At 44.7% G+C, this 17,540-nt stretch overlaps 1 protein-coding gene across 8 annotated transcripts in view; it reads right to left on the bottom strand.

Moving 5' to 3' along the window:
• Positions 1–17,540, bottom strand: part of TBCE (tubulin folding cofactor E) — a 359,490-nt gene that overhangs the window by 227,204 nt on the left and 114,746 nt on the right. For all 8 annotated transcript variants that reach the window (XR_011321965.1, XR_011321966.1, XR_011321967.1 and 5 more), the window contains one exon: positions 10,358–10,457. Coding sequence is in view for 4 of the 8 variants with exons in the window: in XM_069769489.1 (XP_069625590.1) it covers positions 10,358–10,457 (100 nt within the window). In the remaining 4 variants the exon portion in view is untranslated. The remainder of the gene's footprint in view (positions 1–10,357; positions 10,458–17,540) is intronic.

Raw genomic sequence — 17,540 nt, 5'->3', positions numbered from 1 at the left:
TTGAAGGCTGAGCTAAGATGTTGTTGTTCCACGGTCTGTATACAGACAACCATGCTTGGAATGACTGTAGGCTATGTTAAGATCATGCTGCAGATCAATTACCACATAGATTATTCTACACAGCACATCAAGGAGATTTTCTAAAATATTTGCTGCTTGGATGGTAAATCAGCAGTGTATTCATTAACCCCTTCCCGACCTGTGACACAGCGTATGCGTCATGAAAGTCGGTGCCAATCCGACCCATGACGCAGCATATGCGTCATGGAAAGATCGCGTCCCTGCAGATCGGGTGAAAGGGTTAACTCCCATTTCACCCGATCTGCAGGGACAGGGGGAGTGGTAGTTTAGCCCAGGGGGGGTGGCTTCACCCCCTCGTGGCTACGATCGCTCTGATTGGCTGTTGAAAGTGAAACTGCCAATCAGAGCGATTTGTAATATTTCACCTAAAAAACTGGTGAAATATTACAATCCAGCCATGGCCGATGCTGCAATATCATCGGCCATGGCTGGAAACACTTATGTGCACCCACCCCACCGATCGCCCCCCCAGCCCTCCGATCTGTGCTCCGCTTCCCCCGTGCTCCGATCCACCCCCCGCACAGCGATCCTCCACCCCGTGCTCCAATCCACCCCCCCGTGTTTCGATCCACCCCCCCGTGCTCCAATCCACCCCCCCGTGCTCCGACGCCCCTCTCCAAACCCCCCCCCGTGCCCTGATCTCCCCCCCTTATACTTAACGAGCCTCCCGGGCTCCGTCCGTCTTCATTCCTGGGCGCCGCCATCTTCCAAAATGGCGGGCGCATGTGCAGTGCCGGCCGGCAGATTCGTTCCAGAGTGAATTTTGATCACTGAGATATAATCTATCTCAGTGATCAAAATAAAAAAAATAATAAATGACCCCCCCTTTGTCACCCCCATAGGTAGGGACAATAAAAAAAATAAAGAATTTTTTTTTTTTTCCACTAAGGTTGGGGTAAGAACTAGAGTTAGGGGTAGGGTTAGGGTTAGGGGTAGGGTAAGGGGTAGGGTTAGGGGTAGGGTTAGGGGTAGGGGTAGGGCTAGGGGTAGGGTTCGGGATGTGCACACGTATTCTGGTCCTATGCGGATTTTTCCGCAGAGGATTTGATAAATCCGCAGTGCTAAACCGCTGTGGATTTACCGCGGTTTTTCTGCGCATTTCACTGCAGTTTTACAACTGCGATTTTCTATTGGAGCAGTTGTAAAACCGCTGCGGAATCCGCAGAAAGAAGTGACATGCTGCGGAATGTAAACCGCTGCGTTTCCGTGCAGTTTTTCTGCAGCATGTGTACAGCGATTTTTGTTTCCCATAGGTTTACATTGAACTGTAAACTCATGGGAAACTGCTGCGGATCCGCAGCGTTTTCCGCAGCGTGTGCACATACCTTTAGAATTAGGCTATGTGCACATGGTGCGGATTTGGCTGCGGATCCGCAGCAGTGTTCCATCACGTTTACAGAACCATGTAAACATATGGAAAACCAAATCCGCTGTGCCCATGGTGCGGAAAATACCGTGCGGAAACGCTGCGTTGTAATTTTCGCAGCATGTCAATTCTTTGTGCGGATTCCGCAGTGTTTTACACCTGTTCCTCAATAGGAATCCACAGGTGAAATCCGCACAAAAAACACTGGCAATCCGCGATAAATCCGCAGGTAAAACGTAGTGCCTTTTACCCGCGGATTTTTCAAAAATGGTGCGGAAAAATCTCACACGAATCCGCAACGTGGGCACATAGCCTTAGGGTTGGAATTAGGGTTGTGGTTAGGGTTAGGGGTGTGTTGGGGTTAGGGTTGTGGTTAGGGGTGTGTTGGGGTTAGGGTTGCGATTAGGGTTACGGCTACAGTTGGGATAAGGGTTAGGGGTGTGTTGGCGTCAGAATTGAGGGGTTTCCACTGTTTAGGCACATCAGGGGGTCTCCAAACGCAACATGGCGCCACCATTGATTCCAGCCAATCTTGTATTCAAAAAGTCAAATGGTGCTCCCTCACTTCCGAGCCCCGACGTGTGCCCAAACAGTGGTTTACCCCCACATGTGGGGTACCAGCATACTCAGGAAAAACTGCGCAACAATTACTGGGGTCCAATTTCTCCCGTTACCCTTGAGAAAATAAAAAATTGCTTGCTAAAACATCATTTTTGAGGAAAGAAAAATGATTTTTTATTTTCACGGCTCTGCGTTGTAAACGTCTGTGAAGCACTTGGGGGTTCAAAGTGCTCACCACATATCTAGATAAGTTCCTTGGGGGGTCTAGTTTCCAAAATGGGGTCACTTGTGGGGGGTTTCTACTGTTTAGGCACACCAGGGGCTCTGCAAACGCAACGTGACGCCCGCAGACCATTCCATCAAAGTCTGCATTTCAAAAGTCACTACTTCACTTCCGAGCCCCGACGTGTGCCCAAACAGTGGTTTACCCCCACACATGGGGTATCAGCGTACTCAGGAGAAACTGGACAACAACTTTTGGGGTCAAATTTCTCCTGTTGCCCTTGGGAAAATAAAAAATTGCGGGCTAAAATATCATTTTTGAGAAAAGAAATTTTTTATTTTATTTTCATGGCTCTGCGTTATAAACTTCTGTGAAGCACTTGAGGGTTCAAAGTGCTCACCACACATCTAGATTAGTTCCTTTGGGGGTCTAGTTTCCAAAATGGGGTCATTTGTGGGGGATCTCCAATGTGTAGGCACACAGGGGCTCTCCAAACGCGACATGGTGTCCGCTAATGATTGGAGCTAATTTTCCAGTCAAAAAAGCCAAATGGCATGCCTTCCCTTCTGAGCCCTGCCGTGCGCCCAAACAGTGGTTTACCCCCACATATGGGGTATCTGCGTACTCAGGACAAACTGGACAACAACATTTGTTGTCCAATTGCTCCTATTACCATTGGCAAAATAGGAAATTCCAGGCTAAAAAATCATTTTTGAGAAAAGAAAAATTATTTTTTATTTTCATGGCTCTGCATTATAAACTTCTGTGAAGCACCTGGGGGTTTAAAGTGCTCAGTATGCATCTAGATAAGTTCCTTGGGGGGTCTACTTTCCAAAATGTGGTCACTTGTGGGGGAGCTCCAATGCATAGGCACACAGGGGCTCTCCAAACGCGACATGGTGTCCGCTAACAATTGGAGCTAATTTTCCATTCAAAAAGTCAAATGGCGCTCCTTCCCTTCCGAGCCTTACCATGTGCCCAAACAGTGGTTTACCCCCACATGTGAGGTATCGGTGTACTCAGGAGAAATTGCCCAACAAATTTTAGGATCCATTTTATCCTGTTGTCCATGTGAAAATGAAAAAATTGAGGCTAAAATAATTTTTTTGTTAAAAAAAAGTACTTTTTCATTTTTACGGATCAATTTGTGAAGCTCCTGGGGGTTTAACCCCTTAGTGACAGAGCCAATTTGGTACTTAATGACCAGGCCAATTTTTGCAATTCTGACCACTGTCACTTTATGAGGTTATAACTCTGGAACGCTTCAACGGATCCTGCTGATTCTGAGATTGTTTTTTCATGACATATTGTACTTCATGTTAGTGGTAACATTTCTTCGATATTACTTGCGATCATTTATGAAAAAAACGGAAATATGGCGAAAATTTTTAAAATTTTGCAATTTTCAAACTTTGTATTTTTATGCCCTTAAATCAGAGAGATATGTCACGAAAAATAGTTAATAAATAACATTTCCCACATGTCTACTTTACATCAGCACAATTTTGGAAACAAAATTTTTTTTTGTTAGGGAGTTATAAGGGTTAAAAGTTGACCAGCAATTTCTCATTTTTACAACACCATTTTTTTTTAGGGACCACATCACATTTGAAGTCATTTTGAGGGGTCTATATGATAGAAAATACCCAAGTGTGACACCATTCTAAAAACTACACCCCTCAAGGTTCTCAAAACCACATTCAAGAAGTTTATTAACCCTTTATGTGCTTCACAGGAACTGAAACAATGTGGAAGGAAAAAATGAACATTTAACTTTTTTTTGCAAACATCTTAATTCAGAACCATTTTTTTTATTTTCACAAGTGTAAAAACAGAAATGTAACCATAAATTTTGTTATGCAATTTCTCCTGAATACGCCAATACCCCATATGTGGGGGTAAACCACTGTTAGGGCGCACCGCAGATCTTAGAAGTGAAGGAGCGCCGTTTGACTTTTTCAATGCAGAATTGGCTGGAATTGAGATCGGACGCCATGTCACGTTTAGAGAGCCCCTGATGTGCCTAAACAGTGGAAACGCCCCACAAGTGACACCATTTTGGAAACTAGACCCCTTAAGGAACTTATCTAGATGTGTGGTGAGCACTTTGAACCCCCAAGTGCTTCACAGAAGTTTATAACGTAGAGCCGTGAACATAAAAAATCGCTTTTGTTTACACAAAAATGATTTTTTCGCCCACAAATTCTTATTTTCACAAGGGTAACAGGAGAAATTAGACCACAAAAGTTGTTGTGCGATTTCTCCTGAATACGTCGATACCCCATACGTGAGGGTAAACCACTGTTTGGGCGCACCGCAAAGCTTGGAAGTGAAGGAGCGCCGCTTTACTTTTTCAATGTAGAATTGGCTGGAATTGAGATCGGACGCCATGTCGCGTTTGGAGAGCCCCTGATGTGCCTAAACAGTAGAAATCCCCCACAAGTGACCCCATTTTGGAAACTAGACCCCCCATGGAACTTATCTAGATGTGTGGTGAGAACCTTGAATGCCCAAGTGCTTCACAGAAGTTTATAATGCAGAGCCGTGAAAATAAAAAATATTTTTTTTTTCCACAAAAAAGATTTTTTAGCCCCCAAGTTTTTATTTTCCCAAGGGTAACAAGAGAAATTGGACTGCAATCGTTGTTGTCCAATTTGTCCTGAGTATGCTGGTACCCCATATGTGGGGGTAAACCACTGTTTGGGCCCACGGCAGAGCTCGGAAGGAAGGAGCGCCGTTTTGCAATGCAGACTTTGATAGAATGGTCTGCGGGTATTATGTTGCGTTTGCAGAGCCCCTGATGTACCTAACCAATAGAAACCCTCCACAAGTGACCCCATTTTGGAAACTAGACCCCCCAAGGAACTTATCTAGATGTGTGGTGAGAACTTTGAATGCCCAAGTGCTTCACAGAAGTTTAGAATGCAGAGTCGTGAAAATAAAAAATATTTTTTTTTTTTTCACAAAAAAGATTTTGTAGCCCCCAAGTTTTTATTTTCACAAGGGTAACAAGAGAAATTGGACCCCAGAAGTTGTTGTCCAATTTATCCCGAGTACGCTGATGCCCCATATGTGGGGGTAACCCACTGTTTGGGCGCACGGCAGAGCTCAGAAGGGAGGGAGCACCATTTGACTTTTTGAGCGCAAAATTGGCTGTCGTGTTTGGAGACCCCCTGATGTACCTAAACAGTGGAAATCCCCCAATTCTAGCTCCAACCCTAACCCAAAACACACCCCTAACCCTAATCCCAACCTGATCCATAATCCTAATCACTAACCCTAACCATAATCACAACCCTTACCCCAAAACAACCCTAATGTCAACCCTAACCATAACCCTAATCAAAACCCTAAATCCACACACCCCTAATCCTAATCTCAACCCTAACCTCAAACCTAACCCTAATCCCAATACACCCCTAATCACAACCCTAACCTTAACCCTAATCCCAAGCGTAACCCTAATGCCAACCCTAACCCTAATACCAACCCTAATCCAAACCCTAACCCTAATCCCAGCTCTAACCCTAACTTTAGCCCCAACCCTAGCCCTAACTTTAGCCCCAACCCTAACCCTAGCCCTAAGGCTACTTTCACACTTGCGTCGTTTGGCATTCCGTCGCAATCCGTCGTTTTGGACAAGAAACGGATCCTGCAAATGTGCCCGCAGGATGCGTTTTTTGCCCATAGACTTGTATTGCCGACGGATCGTGACGGATGGCCACACGTCGCGTCCGTCGTGCACTGGATCAGTTGTGTTTTGGCGGAGCGTCGGCACAAAAAAACGTTCAATGAAACGTTTTTTTGTACGTCGCATCCGCCATTTCTGACCGCGCATGCGTGGCCGTAACTCCGCCCCCTCCTCCCCAGGACATAGATTGGGCAGCGGATGCGTTGAAAAACTACAGCTGCTGCCCACGTTGTGCACAATTTTCACAATGTGCGTCGGTATGTCGGGCCGACGCATTGCGACGGCCCCGTACCGACGTAAGTGTGAAAGAAGCCTAACCCTAAGTTTAGCCCCAACCCTAACCCTAAATTTAGCCCCAACCCTAGCCCTAACCCTACCCCTAACCCTACCCCTAACCCTAATTTTAGCCCCAACTGCTGTTCTCCTGCCGGCCGGCAGATGGAGACAGATGGCGGGCGCACTGGGCATGCGTCCGCCATGTTCTTCTGCCGGCGGCCAGGAGGAGCAGCAAGAGGATCCAGGGACCTAGGTGAGTATGCTAGGGTCCCCGAATCCCCCTATTTCTCTGTCCTCTGATGTGCAATCACATCAGAGGACAGAGAATTACACTTTACTTTTTTTTTTTTTTTTGCGGTCGCCGGTAAACAGTTAATTACCGGCGATCGCAAAACAGGGGTCGGTAATACCGACCCCGATCATGCTCTTTGGGGTCTCGGCTACCCCCGGCAGCCGAGACCCCAAAGATTCTCCCGGTGCCGGCCGGCGGGCGCACTGCGCATGCGCCCGCCATTTTGAAGATGGCGGCGCCCACCGGGAGACACGAGGAGCATCGGGGGAGCTAGGTGAGTATTGGGGGGCCACCTGGGACCCCTTTTCTCTGTCCTCCGATGTGCGATCACATCGGAGGACAGAGAAATTAAAAAGAGATCGTTTTTTTTTTTTTTTTTTTTGCGATCGGCGGTAAACGGTTAATTACCGGCGATCGCAAATGCGGGGTGGGTTAAAAACCCCCCTAATCATGTTCTCAGGGGTCTCGGCTACCCTCGGCAGCCGAGACCCCGGAGAAAATCGGCCTCTGGGGGGCGCTATGGACTTTTTCCACAGCGCCGTTAATTAACGGCGCTGTGGTTTAAGTACCCTTAGCGGCCGCCGTTAAAAGGCGTATCGGCGGTCGCTAAGGGGTTAAAGGGCTCACTATGCATCTAGATAAGTTCCTTGGGGCGTCTAGTTTCCAAAATGGGGTCACTTGTGGGGGAGCTCCAATTTTTAGGCACACGGGGGCTCTCCAAACGTGACATGGTGTCCGCTAAAGAGTGCAGCCAATTTTTCATTCAAAAAGTCAAATGGCGCTCCTTCCCTTCCAAGCCCTGCCGTGTGCCCAAACAGTGGTTTACCCCCACATATGAGGTATCAGCGTACTCAGGACAAATTGGACAACAACTTTCGTGGTTCAGTTTCTCCTTTTACCATTGGGAAAATAAAAAAATTGTTGCTGAAAAATCATTTTTGTGACTAAAAAGTTAAATGTTCATTTTTTCCTTCCATGTTGCTTCTGCTGCTGTGAAGCACCTGAAGGGTTAATAAACTTCTTGAATGTGGTTTTGTGCACCTTGAGGGGTGCAGTTTTTAGAATGGTGTCACTTTTGGGTATTTTCAGCCATATAGACCCCTCAAACTGACTTCAAATGTGAGGTGGTCCCTCAAAAAAATGGTTTTGTAAATTTCGTTGTAAAAATGAGAAATCGCTGGTCAAATTTTAACCCTTATAACTTCCTAGCAAAAAAAAAATTTGTTTCCAAAATTGTGCTGATGTAAAGTAGACATGTGGGAAATGTTATTTATTAACTATTTTGTGTCACATAACTCTCTGGTTTAACAGAATAAAAATTCAAAATGTGAAAATTGCGAAATTATCAAAATTTTCGCCAAATTTCCGTTTTTATCACAAAAACACAGAATTTATTGACCTAAATTTACCACTAACAAGAAGCCCAATATGTCACGAAAAAACAATCTCAGAACCGCTAGGATCCATTGAAGCGTTCCTGAGTTATTACCTCATAAAGGGACACTGGTCAGAATTGCAAAAAACGGCAAGGTCTTTAAGGTCAAAATAGGCTGGGTCATGAAGGGGTTAAGTGTAAGCGTAACCAGGCACTGAAAAGTTTTGCATCCTGTATCCTCCAAAGATTTAAGCACCATTTCACTGTATTGTTTTTTATTTCAGCCCTTGATTGGTGCCATTAATTTAAGTTCCCTGGCCCTAGCATTGCACTGACTAGCCGCAGTCGTCTCTCTTCCCAGTTGCACGCCGCCATCTTGTGACCGTAACTTCTGACTGACCAGAAGTCAGAAGTAAAGGTCACTAGCTCTCGATGTAAGACTATGAAAGTCTTGTTCTGTCTCTCAAAGACTTACATTTAGTTGTGAGCACCCAGCAATCACTGGAGCAATCCAGCAGGTCACAACCTGCAGAAGACGACTAAAAAGGCACCGAAACAGATGAAGACCACAGATAGCAGTATGATACTAGGTGCAGGGAACTTGTGATTAGTGGCACCACTCCACTGGTAAAATAAAAAAAATATGCTGGAGTGGTGCTTTAAAAAAGTTGTATAGGGCTTAGATATTAATGAAAGATCCATGGAATCGGTCACCATTAATGGATAGCTTCGGGGTCTTGAAATTTATCTCGCATTCAAATAAATATGAAATGTATGGTGCCTATGTTTCCCATCCATATTGATGACCTGTCCCAGACAGGTGATAAACATGGAAGTCCTGGACAACTGTTTTATTAAAATGTGCTGAAAGTAATTATTTACATAGCCTTACAGGGGAACATTAGCTTTTTTGTTCTATGTCTGAAGTGCTTATTAATAAAACTAGATGGAGGCCCAATGCTATCGCATCGGGAGGGTGCCCCGATGGGCAGGATCCGAGCGGCGGCCGGGATCCCAGCGACGGTCTGGATTCCACCAGAGGCCAGGATCCTAGTGGCGGCCTGGATCCTAGCAGTAGGGAGGGGTCCTTACAGCGTGGGGTTCTTGCGGCGGGGGAGTCCCAGCAGCAGGGGGTCCGGCGATGGCCCGCTGGTGGTACTGCGCAAGGGCCTGGTACCACCAGCAGGTGCCATATTGGAATACCCATCACTTGGGTATTCCAATATGGCGGTCGGCGTACTTCCTGTGCGGCGTGGCGGATTGTAGGATTCGAGGACGTCCAGACAGAAGTGGATGACAGACAATTTAAGGTAATTTGTTATGAAAGGCAATTCAGTACCACAATGGACATAGCGGTCAGAGCACATACAGTGATCTGACAATAACCCAAAATCATTGAACGAGCTCTGAGACGTGGGAACTCTGCAGACCGCAATCCCTAATCCTCTCCAAACAACACTAGAGGCAGCCGTGGATTGCGCCTAACTCTGCCTATGCAACTCGGCACAGCCTGAGAAACTAACTAGCCTGAAGATAGAAAATAAGCCTACCTTGCCTCAGAGAAATACCCCAAAGGAAAAGGCAGCCCCCCACATATAATGACTGTGAGTTAAGATGAAAAGACAAACGTAGAGATGAAATAGATTCAGCAAAGTGAGGCCCGACTTTCTTAACAGAGCGAGGATAGAAAAGGTAACTTTGCGGTCTACACAAAACCCTAAAGCAAACCACGCAAAGGGGGCAAAAAGACCCTCCGTACCGAACTAACGGCACGGAGGTACACCCTTTGCGTCCCAGAGCTTCCAGCAACAAATTAGACAAGCTGGACAGAAAAAAATAGCAAACAAATAGCAAAGAAGAACTTAGCTATGCAGAGCAGCAGGCCACAGGAATGATCCAGGGAAAAGCAAGTCCAACACTGGAACATTGACAGGAAGCCAGGATCAAAGCATTAGGTGGAGTTAAGTAGAGAAGCACCTAACGACCTCACCAGATCACCTGAGGGAGGAAACTCAGAAGCCGCAGTACCACTTCCCTCCACCAACAGAAGCTCACAGAGAGAATCAGCCGAAGTACCACTTGTGACCACAGGAGGGAGCTCTGCCACAGAATTCACAACAGTAATTATATAAATAGATGTCAACATTACCTGCAAATGAACAAAATGTATTCACTTGGAAATGTTATTGGTATATTTTATAACCACATGAAACTTCCAAAGTACAGCTATGCTGCTTACTGCAGATAACACTTGCTACACAAGACAATTCTGTGTAGGTGCCTATGGAAGCAATGACAGCTCCGGAAACCTATAACAGGGGAGTCCTATGATTATATGTATTTTCTTACATGCCACATCACCAACAGAACTGATCTTATGTTCATGGAAAACCAAAGCTTCCAAATTAACATCAGTTTTATTACACTACCTAAACCGCAACATGCAGCACGAGTTTTAGGTACAGAAGGCTGGAAAATTCCTTTGGTCATACCTGAGGTCAAGAGTTTTCAGTCTTTCAAGCTGGAAAGCAATGCCTGCTACTTTTTCCCAAGAAGACAGTAGGTTTTTTGATAAATTTAAAGATGAAATGTCTAATTAAATATTTTAAGGATTACACACCAAAAAACTAAAAGATAAATTACACTTGTCAACACAAAAAAAAAAAATCATCAAAGGTAATATGTCTGATTTTTGGAGTTTCATGTGTCGATTGCAAAAATATGCTTAGTTTTGCTCTATCACAAAGTTTCTGAGACAGAAGTATTTTTGTTATGTTATTTCTGCATTTTCAATGTATGTGGTTTTTCCGATATTATTTCCATTTCTTGCTTGTTTTACTTGTGAATTTTCTTACAGGGACAAAATCAGTAAGGCTGGAGACACACTAGCGATTTTAAAATCGGTCCCACTTTGATGCAGGAAAGTTGGACGAGTGTAATGCAAGTGTCATGCATTCTTTATGAGAGTACAATCCGATTTTTCCCCACCTAGCATCCGATTTAATCCGAATGCAGTGCAATGGCTATCCGATTGAAATGCGATTTTAACATGAGCTTTTACAAACAGCAATTCTCTCTCATTTACACAAAGGAAATATTCATCAAAACACACACACACATATATAAAAGATAGATAGAATAAAAGCCGTCAAATCATGTGCACGTACAGTAAAATCACACTGACAGGTTAGAATAGATATATACCCGTATATACTAGAGTATAAGCCGACCAGAGTATAAGCCGACCCCCCTAATTTTGCCACAAAATTCTGGGAAAACTTAAAGGGACACTGTCACCTGAATTTGGAGGGAACAATCTTCAGCCACGGAGGCGGGGTTTTTGGGTGTTTGATTCACCCTTTCCTTACCCGCTGGCTGCATGCTGGCTGCAATATTGGATTGAAGTTCATTCTCTGTCCTCCGTAGTACATGCCTGCACAAGGCAATCTTGCCTTGCACAGGCGTGTACTATGGAGGACAGAGAATGAACTTCAATCCAATATTGCAGCCAGCATGCTGCCAGCGGGTAAGGAAAGGGTGAATCAAACACCCAAAAACCCCGCCTCCGTGGCTGAAGATTGTTCCCTCCAAATTCAGGTGACAGTGTCCCTTTAATGACTCGAGTATAAGCCTAGGGTGGGAAATGCAGCAGCAACCGGTAAATGTCAAAAGTAAAAATAGATACCAATAAAAGTAAAATTAATTGAGACATCAGTAGGTTAGGTGTTTTTGAATATCCATATTGAATCAGGAGCCCCATATAATGCTCCATAAAGTTTATGACGGCCCCATAAGATGCTCCATATTAAAATATGCCCCATATAATCCTGCATAAAGGCTAATAATGGCCACATAAGATGCTCCATAGACACATTTGCTTAATATAATGCTGCACAAATGTTGATTATGGCCCGATTAGATGCTCCATACAGACACTTGCCCCATATAGTGCTGCACAAACGTTATGGCCCCATAACATGCTCCATACAGACACTTGCCCCATATAGTGCTGCACAAACATTGATTATGGCCCCATACAAACACTTGCCCCATATAGTGCTGCACAAACGTTGATTATGGCCCCATAAGATGCTCCATACAGACACTTGCCCCATATATTTCTGCACAAATGTTGATTATGGCCCCATAAGATGCTCCATACAGACACTTGCCCCATTTTCTGTTGCTGCGATAAAAAAAAAAATAAAAAAATCACATACTCACCTCTCCGTCGCTCAGGCCCCCAGCACTTTCAGTATTCACCTGACTTTGTTCCGGCGCCGCTCCATCTTCAGCGTCTTCTGCACGGACGTTCAGGCAGAGGGGGGCGCACTAACCACGTCGCCGTGCCCTCTGACCTGAGCGTCACTGCAGAAGACGCTGAAGATGGAGCGGCGCCGGAACGAGGAGCAGGTGAATATCGCGCAGCGCTGCGCCCCCCTCCCCGTTATACCCACCTGCTCCCGGCGCTGTGCAGTCCCTGCTTCTCCGGCGCTGCAGCTTCTTGCTGTACTGAGCGGTCACCGTTATTGCTCATTACAGTAATGAATATGCGGCTCCACCCCTATGGGAGGTGGAGCCGCATATTCATTACTGTAATGAGCGGTACCATGTGACCACTCAGTCCAGGAAGAAGCTGCCAGCGCCAGGGAAAAGACCTGCAGAGACCGCGCCAGGAGTAGTTGAGTATAATTAGACAGCCCCCGCTCCCCCTCTGCTGCTGACCCAAAGGTATGACTCGAGTATGAGCCAAGGGGGGGACTTTCAGCCCAAAAAAAAGGGCCGAAAAACCTCTGCTTATACCCGAGTATATACGGTACATATATAATACATGGATACCATATATACTCGAGTATAAGCCAAGATTTTCAGCCCATTTAGGCTGAAAGTGGCCCTCTCGGCTTATACTCGAGTCATTGTCCAAGGGGGTCGGCGGGGGAGGGGGGGCGGCAGGAGTCGGCGTCTGTCACATTATACTCAACCCCTCCTTGTGCGGTCTCTGCACTTCCCTTCTCAGATGGCCTGGAAGACACAGCGGCGCACGGAAGTGGAATGGGGACAGGTGAATATCGCAAGTGCCAGGGGCCTGAGCCAGCGGCGACACCAACACCTGGCTCCCAGTCGAAAGGCGAGTATGTCATTTTTTTTTTTAATCGTAGCAGCATATGAGGTTATATTATTCCATGGAGCATCTTATGGGGCCATCAACTTTTATGGAGCAGCATATGGGGTTATATTATTCTATGGAGCATCTTATGGGGCCATCATCAACCTTTATGGAGCAGCATATGGAGTTATATTATTCTATGGAGCATCTTATGGGGCCCATCATTAACCTTTTATGCAGCATTATATAGGGCATATTATTCTATGGAGCATCTTATGGGGCAATCAATAACCTTTTATGCAGCATTTTATGGGGCATATTTTAATGTGGAGCATCTTATGGGGCCCATCATGAACTATATGGAGCATTATATGGTATTATATTATTGAAATTTACCAGTAGCTGCTGCATTTCTCACCCTAGGCTTATACTTGAGTCAATAAGTTTTCCCAGTTATCTGCAGCAAAATTAGGTGCCTCAGCTTATACTCGAGTATATACGGTACATACCGTATATACTCGAGTATAAGCCGAGATTTTCAGCCCAAATTTTTGGGCTGAAAGTGCCCCTCTCGGCTTATACTCGAGTCAAGGTGGGTGGCAGAGTCGGCGGGTGAGGGGGTAAGGGCGCTGAGGAATACTTACCTGCTTCCAGCGATCCTGGCGCTCCCCCTGCCGTCCCACGGTCTTCTGTGCTGCAGTTCTGCCCCTGTTCAGCGGTCACGTGGGACCGCTCATTAGAGAAATAAATAAGCGGCTCCACCTCCCATAGGGGTGGAGCCGCCTATTCATTTCTCTAATCAGCGGTGCCGGTGACCGCTGATAGAGGAAGAAGCTGCGGCACCGAAGACCAGCTGTGCGGGAGATGGAGCCGGACGCCGGGACCAGGTGAGTATGTCATATTTACCTGTCCCTGTTCCACACGCCGGGCGTCGCTCCATCTTCCCGGCGTCGCTCTGCTCTGACTGTTCAGGTCAGAGGGCGCGATGATGCATATAGTGTGCGCGGCGCCCTCTGCCTGATCAGTCAGTGCGGAGAGACGCCGGGACCGGACTCTGGGAGCTGCAAGCAAGAGAGGTGAGTATGGCTTTTTTTTTTTATTGCAGCGGCACAGATTTATGTGGAGCATCTATGGGGCAATATGAACGGTGCAGAGCACTATATGGGGCACAGCTATGGGGCAATAATGAACAGTGCAGAGCATATAGGGCACAGCTATGGGGTAGTATGAACGGTGCAGAGCACTATATGGCACAGCTATGGGGCAGTATGAACGGTGCAGAGCACTATATGGTACAGCTATGGGGCAGTATGAACGGTGCAGAGCACTATATGGCACAGCTATGGGGAAATAATGAATGGTGCAGAGCACTATATGGCACAGCTATGGGGAAATAATGAACGGTGCAGAGCACTATATGGCACAGCTATGGGGAAATAATGATATATTTTTATTTTTGAAATTCACTGGTAAATGCTGCATTTCCACCCTAGGCTTATACTCGAGTCAATAAGTTTTCCCAGTTTTTTGTGGCAAAATTAGGGGGGGGGTCGGCTTATACTCGGGTCGGCTTATACTCGAGTATATATATATATATATATATATATATATATATATATATATATATATATATATATATATATATATATATATATATATATATATATATATAAAATCAGTGACACACACGTGTGTGTATTTATATTGCATAGATACTGTAGAGATAGATATGAGAAAAGCTGGCAAAACATCTGCCGTGTACAGTATAATCGCAGTGACAAGTTAGAATAGAACCAATTATAATGTGACTATGGGGTTAGTAATAGGGGGGTCTTATTGGTGCCTCTCCATTACTAACCTAAGAGTACCTGAAAGCAGCAAATATCACACTGAGAAGCTGCCTGTCTGCAAATGTTCATCTGTAAGGAATAGGCTGACCTGTTTACCTCACAACTGTATATAGTTATCTACCAGTTTACCTTCATGAAAATCAGTTCTAAATACAAGCTGCCTCTGTCATCTTTGGGGAAATATCTACCTATAGTCGGTCGGCTCATCGCATTTTTTTTTTAAAGTTTGTCACCACCATTGAACTGAACTTACTCGACTGTTTGATCTGATTTAACCACTTTCTGACCTCGTATGGGATAGTACTTACAAGGTCAGATCTCCTATTTGATGCGGGCTCCGGCGGTGAGCTCGCATCAAAGCCGGGACATGTCAGCTGTTTTGAACAGCTGACATGTGCCCGCAATAGTGGCGGGTGGAATCGCAATTCACCCGCCGCTATTAACTAGTTAAATGCCGCTGTAAAACACTGACAGCAGCGTTTAACTAGCGCGTCGGGCCATCGGGCCGGAAATGCGCTCATCGCTGTGGTCAGCGCTCATAGAAATGCTGTAATTCTGCTGCATAGAGGTGATCTGTGCATCACCTCTATGTAGAAGAGGCAATCGAGTTGTGCCAGCTTCTAGCCTCCCATGGAGGCTATTGAAGCATGGCAAAAGTAAAAAAAAAAGTATTAAAAAAAATATGAAAAAAATATAAAAAGTTTAAATCACCTCCCTTTCGCCCCATTCAAAATAAAAAATTAAAAAATCAAACATACACATATTTGGTACCGCCGCGTTCAGAATCGCATGATCTATCAATAAAAAAAAAAAAAAAAAAAAAAGAATAACCTGATCGCTAAACGGCGTAGCGAGAAAAAAATTCCAAGAGCCAGAATTACTTTTTTTGGTTGCCGTGAAATTGCATTAAAATGCAATAATGGGCGATCAAAAGATCATATCTGCACCAAAATGGTATCATTAAAAACATCATCTCGGCATGCAAAAAATAAGCCCTAAACCGACCCTCGATGACGAAAAATTGGGACACAACGGGTATCGGAAAATGGTGCAATTTTTTTTAGCAAAGTTTGGAATTTTTTTTTTCACTACTTAGATAAAAAGGAACCTAGACATCTTTGGAGTCTATGAACTCGTAACGACCTGGAGAATCATAGTGGCAGGTCAGTTTTAGCATGTAGTGAACCTAGCAAAAAGAGCCAAACAAAAAACAAGTGTGGGATTGCACTTTTATTGCAATTTCACCGCACTTGGAATTTTTTCCCGTTTTCTAGTACATGACATGGTAAAACCAAAGATGTCTTTCAAAAGTACAACTCGTCCGGCAAAAAATAAGTCCTCACACGGCCATATTGACGGAAAAATAAATAAGTTATGGCTCTGGGAAGGAGGGGAGCGAAAAACGAAAACAACCAGGGTCATGAAGGGGTTAATGGAGAAAAATGCCCCGACAGTGTATCAATCATCCAAACAGATTCTACAAAGAACAAACATAAGATTAATTACCCTGAAATTGAATCTGTGATTAGGCCAGTTCCACATGATGGTACCTTGCCAGTTCCTGTACCACTGTTGTCTGGATTGGATGAAAATGAAGTAGAATAGGAAGCCTATGGAGCTGAAGCTACTGGCAAAGACATGAATTAAATGATCTCATCAGAGACCTTTCATTGTCAAAACATAAAGCTGAACTTCTTGCATCTAGGCTGAAACAGAAGAATCATCCTCATGTGTGTTATTACCGAAACAGAAGTAACACTAGCACAATTTTTCACATTTGATGGACCAATGGTGTACTGTAACAATGTAAATGGTCTCTTTGAAGAACTGAATTTTGGTGCAGATTGGCGATTGTTTATTGACTCCTCTCAGAGAAGTTTGAAAGCAGTGTTGCTTCACAATAGAAATATGAAACCATCAATCTCTATTGCTCACTCATGTCATCTTAAGGAAAGTTATGAAAATATGTCAGTTGTTTTGGATGCTATACAAAATAAGCATCATAAATAGAATATCTGTGGAGATTTGAAAGTGATTGGTCTGCTAATGGGAATGCAAGATTTCCCAAAATATTGTTGCTTCTTGTGTTTATGAGACAGTAGAAATACAGTAGAGCATTATGTTCATTAAGTTTGGGGACAGAGAAACATCTATGCTCCAGGTAAAGACAATGTTCAGCATAATCCTTAAGGTGCTCCAACAAAAATCTTTCTTCCTCCACTACATATAAAGTTGGGATTGATTAAAAACTTTGTGAAAGGCATGGCAAAGACAAACTCACAAGGGTTCCAGTACATTTCACAGAAATTCTCCAGCAAAACTGAAGGAAGGGGTATTTGTTTGTCCTCTTCGTCCTCAGATCAGAGAGCTTATGAGAGGTGATGTGTTTGAAGGAACTCTAAATGATAAAGAATTGTGATCTTAGAAAAGCTTCAAGTGGATCTGTGAAAACTTCTTAAAGGGAATCTGTCTGCTCATTTTGGCCCTATAAACTGCGGCCACCGCCATCAGGGGCTTACCTACAGCATGAAAGGCTGAAAGATAAGAAAAACAAGTTAGATTATACTCAACTAAGGGGCCGGTCCGATGCCTCCCATCTCCATGCGATGATGTCCTCTTCCTTGCTTCCTGCGCAGGCGTACTTTATCTGCCCTGTTGAGGGCACAGCAAAATACTGCAGTGCGCTGGCGCCAGGAAAGGTCAGAGAGGTCCGGCGCC

Source organism: Ranitomeya imitator, chromosome 5, assembly GCF_032444005.1.
Source record: "Ranitomeya imitator isolate aRanImi1 chromosome 5, aRanImi1.pri, whole genome shotgun sequence".
In the NCBI taxonomy this organism is placed as follows: domain Eukaryota; kingdom Metazoa; phylum Chordata; class Amphibia; order Anura; family Dendrobatidae; genus Ranitomeya; species Ranitomeya imitator.
This window is presented reverse-complemented; position numbering and strand designations above follow the sequence as displayed.